This window comes from Lactuca sativa, chromosome 2 (genome assembly GCF_002870075.4).
Source record: "Lactuca sativa cultivar Salinas chromosome 2, Lsat_Salinas_v11, whole genome shotgun sequence".
Lineage (NCBI taxonomy): Eukaryota > Viridiplantae > Streptophyta > Magnoliopsida > Asterales > Asteraceae > Lactuca > Lactuca sativa.
In genome coordinates, this window is record NC_056624.2 from 157853079 (window position 1) to 157858249 (window position 5171).

The following is a 5171-nucleotide window of genomic DNA, read 5'->3' on the forward strand; positions in this document are numbered from 1 at the left end:
ATTTGTCGTAATAGCAAATCTCCATAAAAGCTAAAACAATAAAAACAATATCTTTGTTAGAAGTATAGGTATGGTTCTCATACTCGATTCTTGTTCGTTAGGTGATTTGATATTATTTATTTTTAAGAGAAATTAAATTGTCTCCTACCTTTTATGCCTACAAATATTTCTACCCACTAATATCATGACACATGTCACCATTCCATATTTACTTAACTATTTCATTAAGAGTATATTAAGAATATATCAAATTAAATTAAATTGAATTGTGAAATGATGACACGTGTCATAATGTTAGTGGGTAGAAATATTTGTAGGCATAAAAGATAGGAGACAATTTAATTTCTCTTTATTTAGAGGGAAACCCTTACTCAAATACATTAGTTAAAAAAGAATTGAGTCATACTAGACCTCGTAGCCTAAGTATTCTGGAAGGAAGGTATACCTTGCTTTGGAAATCTGGACGTTTGAAGTTTGTGATTTCTTCGACTATCTTTAATTTAGACGAAATGAGCAAAGGGGTGTCTTAGGTAGCCTTTGTTCCGTAAGAAGATGAGACTGGGTAGTTTGAAAGTTGTTCTTCTGATATCTCGCATACTCCGCATAATGGCCTTCAGATTCAGAGAAAAGCGTTCATATGCTTCAGATCAAATATTCTCTAGATACTAAGGAATCATATGACAGATTTTGGGTAAGTATAAAGCTTCAGAAAAATGGTGTTGCAGAGTGATAAAACTTCATGTGAATAGATTTGCCTTAGATGTAGAGGTTCACTGAGTTGATGATCTTGAGTAGGGAAAAGGGTAAGGTTGTTTCGAAAGTCTGTCTATGGCTTATCTCCAGACCGTATGGATTTTGAGCTAAAAGGATGTGAGTTAGAGATACGTGCATAATGCTTATATTAATAATATATTAGGTTTTAAATAATGATGAATTATTGAATGCTACCTTCATCAAATCACTTGCTAGGTTTTGGGATCAACATTCTCCTTTTGTGTCGCTTCCTCAATGCGATTATTGGTTAGAATCGGACTAGAAAATTAAACCAGATTATTTTAAACATGTGTTGATTGATGTTGGGAGATGTTTAAATCGATTTCATAATAACATGAACGGCCGCCATCATGATGAACCTCATAGATGTAGATTATATCATCATGTCTATAATTAAAGAAAATGATAAAATTTTAAACAAATTTTCAATGTGATGTGAATCATGTGAAAATTTTAAAATATTTTGTAAATTTTTAACTTTGTAGTGTGTTTAATATCGATATCAATTTGAAAGTATCAACTAGATCTTTGTTAGTGGTATATAATTAGGTGTGGGGAAAGGGCGGCGATTCCGGTCAGGCCGGCTTATGACCAGGTGTCTAACATTCGCATGTACTCCCGTTTCAAAGAAAAATAAAATTTGTTAAAAATGGATACATATATCTTCAATTTGAAAGTACTAAAGGGACACTTCCCCTCACATTTAGCCCCATTGACATCTGTCTTTGATACATGTTTTGTCCTTTAACTTTTTTCGGTCACATAGAAGGTCCTTATGGTTTTAAAACTTTTCATAGACAGTCCCTTTAGCTCACTCTATCAATTTTGATACGTTAAGTCACAACATGTGCAAGGCATGTGAGGGCAAAATCGTCATTTACAAACCACAGGGACCATTCATCAATGCTTGTAAAATACAAGGTTTCTACTGCAATTGGTTTTTAAAGCTTCCTCTAATGCTTCAGCCTGATCAAAACTAATTTTAAATGTCACCATTGTTATTCCATCTTTTCCTGTATCATAATCTTGCTTAATTTCTTCAGCTTTAAATGCCTGAAGCTAAATAAAATCACCAACAAAAAAAGGTAAATAAATAAACAAATACTATTAACAGTTAAAGTAGTTATTTATTTATTTATTACTACCACACAACATTCAGTGTTACCTGGTGGTAAACAACCCCCAAAAGGTCGAAACTAACCTCAACACCCATACGAACCTGTAAACATAACATGTTTTTTCCAAGTTATAGCAATGTATTAGTATTATTTATTTTGTTTATTTTATAAAATCATGAAAATTAGTGGAAAAGTAATTACTTGAGATTTTATAAGTCGTGTAGGAGCATTTTTCAAGCATTCTGTTGCTACTCCACCATAGGCCCTAACTAAACCTCCAGTGCCTAGTTTGATCCCTCCAAAGTGCCTAAAAAATAAACAAATCATATTATTAATTTTTTCACTTAAAATTTATAGAAATTTTGATAAATTTTACCTAATGACAACAACCATTACTCTATCTAATCCAGAATTTTCAATTGCAGAATGTATTGGTTTGCCAGCTGTACCAGATGGTTCACCATCATCATTACTTCTGTACTGGTTTCCAACCTAGAATGCAACTTTGATTATTTATAAAGAAAAAACATAATAAAAAAATGGATTGTGATAAAAAAAAAAGAAAACACATATAATCATATATATATATATACCTTATAAGCCCAGCAATTATGAGTTGCACGTGGATCTTGAACCTAATGGGTCATGATTCATGAAGATTTAGCTTAAAGTTGTCATACAATTAAGGTGAAAGAAAGTCTTAATTTGATTTTGCAGGTGTAAGTTGTAACACCCCAACCTAAAGCAGATTTAGCCAAAACTATCTCGAAATGATTTTAAATCATGGTGAGAAGTTATGAGCCCATTAACAATGGCTATAAGGGGATAAAAATTCATAATCACTAGTATAAAATTACAGACATAGGTTTGATTCAGTTATTATTTTGAACATCTCCAATAAGCATATACTGATAAGTTAGATTATGTTTTTAAGGTATCGTTTAAATTGAAGATGATAGAAGGTTTTCTAACACGAAATGCTTCTACTTAATAATTTGCAACACTTAGATTTGATTATCTATGTTTTTTGCTTGATACGAAACAAATTCTCGTAATTTTAGTTGTATCAAGCATTAACTTTTCGATTATCACTGAATCAAAAACAGAAAACTGGCTAATCGATGTTATATACTGGAGCGAGAGAAATACCAGATGCGTATACCTCGGAAAGGAAAGATTGGGCTGAGCGCTCGTCGGGGATGTGGCCGGCAATAGCGATGAATTTGCTTTTCTTAATATCACGTTCCAAACTCACTCTCTCTGCAATCGTCGTGAAAGCACCACCGCCGGTAGAGGTAGCGGCGACGCTGCTACTGCTACTGCTGCTGGTGGCGGTGACCATGGATCTGAGGAGGAAGAGAGAAGAGGAGATGCGATGCTGGTGGTGGTAGCAATGGTAGGTTGATATCAAATTCGAAACCTGCATTTGGGGACACCAGTTCTGATTGGAATTTTGGAATGGAATCCTTTTCTTCGATTTTATGTGTCGTATCTCGTATGTAACCCAAAAAAAATACATCAATTCCGAACCGAATAATATTTATTAAGTTAAATAATATGATTTTTAACCATTAAAACCTTAATAAAATAGTATTATTGTTACTTTTAAAAAAATAAAAAACAATATTCATATGGGCCAGTTAATTGAAATGAGAGAAAATTAGCCTGATCTTATGAGTTATCAAAAACTCTAAATCCAAGTTAAAATCTGGCCCATTTGTTGAAGTCCATATATGAAAACCCAGATATAATCTGTAGAGAGGATGTATTGGAAGTTGTAACCCTTTAACAAATTTGAAAATGTCGGCCCGAAATCTTTAACCCAGAAAGTGTATTTTTTGGGGGAAGGGTGTTTACGACATTTTTTTTTAAAAACTTGAAGTTGTGTAAGAATTTAAGATTTTTTCCTTTTACTAAAACACCACCACAAGTCCACAAGCATCTGCACACTTAGTGTAGCTCAATTGCAACTCAAAAGTTGCAAAAATCAGAAAAACAAATGCACATATATGCACATGATGTGCATATGTGCACATTACTGAAATGTGCATGCATACACATTTGCAAAACTAAACAATATTTCGAATACTTTGATGTGTAAATGGCTTAGACGAAGTGTATTAGTGTAAGAAGCATTTTGGTGATGTTTTGAGTTAATAATATTTATTGGAAAGAAGTTATCAAGTTCTGACATATCTTTTGGTTATCAAAATAACTTAACCCTTTGTACATAATAAAAATCTTTGTACATAATAAAAATCTTGAACAAACATTACAACAAATATATAAAAATAAATTGAAATTATCAACATATTTCCTATATTCTAGGCTCATTAAGGATAAAGTCATAAACTTATTAAAAAAATACAAAATATCAACATTTGTCATAGAAAGGTAAAAGAAAATTGGCAATTGTTTATACATTTGGGATTTTAGTCGATTATCTTTAGAAATGTCTTTATATTTTGAGTTTATTAACAATAAATGCATGTCTTTTTAATAGAATATGGAATTAGTATTATCTTATTATATATTATATAGTATGTATTATAGAAGATATTATCTTATTATAATTTTATTGTATTATCTTTGTGACTGTTATCTTAATATAATCTTAATATATTCTCTTTATCTTACTATAATAGATTTCTTATATATTCTTTGTAGCTAATAGAGAATTTCTTTGACAAAGGATATTCTTTATATATATATATATATATATATATATATATATATATATATATATATATATATATATATATATATATATATATATATATATATATATATATATATATATATATATGTATATATATATTTCATTTTTATGATCGAGGTTTTAAACTTATAGCGAGACAACACCATTTATTAGACATAAATAATACAATAACTTAACAATAAGATAATACACAATGTCATGCAAAGAGAATATAGTGAAATTTTAGTACAGCAAGATTCAACTTTATCATTAATAAACCTAAAATATATGAATTTTCTGAAGATTACCTGTTAAAAATCAAGATTACTAACTAAAATCTCAAACGAGCAAAAGATTGTCGATTTCTTGTTATTTTCTATAAACAATTAATTGTTCTTTGTCCTTTTCTATTTTAAAAAATCATGAGTTATCCTTAATAAGCCTAGAATATAAGCACTTTGTAGAAGATTTCTCAAAAATACTCAACACTATATGATTTATATAAAAATAAATTAGAAAGTAGCTCCAGAAGAATATTCCAGCCAACAACTATGAAAATACAAGCATATCTAAATTCATAA

At 30.2% G+C, this 5171-nt stretch overlaps 1 protein-coding gene across 2 annotated transcripts; it reads right to left on the bottom strand.

Annotated features, from left to right (window-relative positions):
• Nucleotides 1-1633: 1633 nt before the first annotated feature.
• LOC111883432 (uncharacterized) lies at nt 1634-3410 on the bottom strand. 2 transcript variants are annotated; one of them, XM_023879764.3, is made up of 6 exons: nt 3055-3410; nt 2486-2527; nt 2269-2384; nt 2094-2199; nt 1940-1993; nt 1634-1833 (listed from the first exon to the last, which is right to left on the bottom strand). In XM_023879764.3, the coding sequence occupies exons 1-6, from the start codon at nt 3316-3318 to the stop codon at nt 1675-1677; spliced, it is 741 nt and encodes a 246-aa protein (XP_023735532.1). In that variant the 5' UTR covers nt 3319-3410; the 3' UTR covers nt 1634-1674. The 2 variants fall into 2 exon arrangements, with proteins under 2 accessions (XP_023735532.1, XP_023735533.1); XM_023879765.2 differs by lacking the exon at nt 2486-2527.
• Nucleotides 3411-5171: the final 1761 nt, after the last annotated feature.

Coding starts and splice junctions, on each gene's coding strand:
- LOC111883432 (XM_023879764.3), bottom strand. CDS start 3,318: ATGCAGGTTTCGAATTTGATATCAACCTACCATTGCTACCACCACCAG. Junction 2,528..3,054: donor CCCAATCTTTCCTTTCCGAG/GTATACGCATCT, acceptor ATGACCCATTAG/GTTCAAGATCCACGTGCAAC. Junction 1,834..1,939: donor TGGGGGTTGTTTACCACCAG/GTAACACTGAAT, acceptor GATTTTATTTAG/CTTCAGGCATTTAAAGCTGA.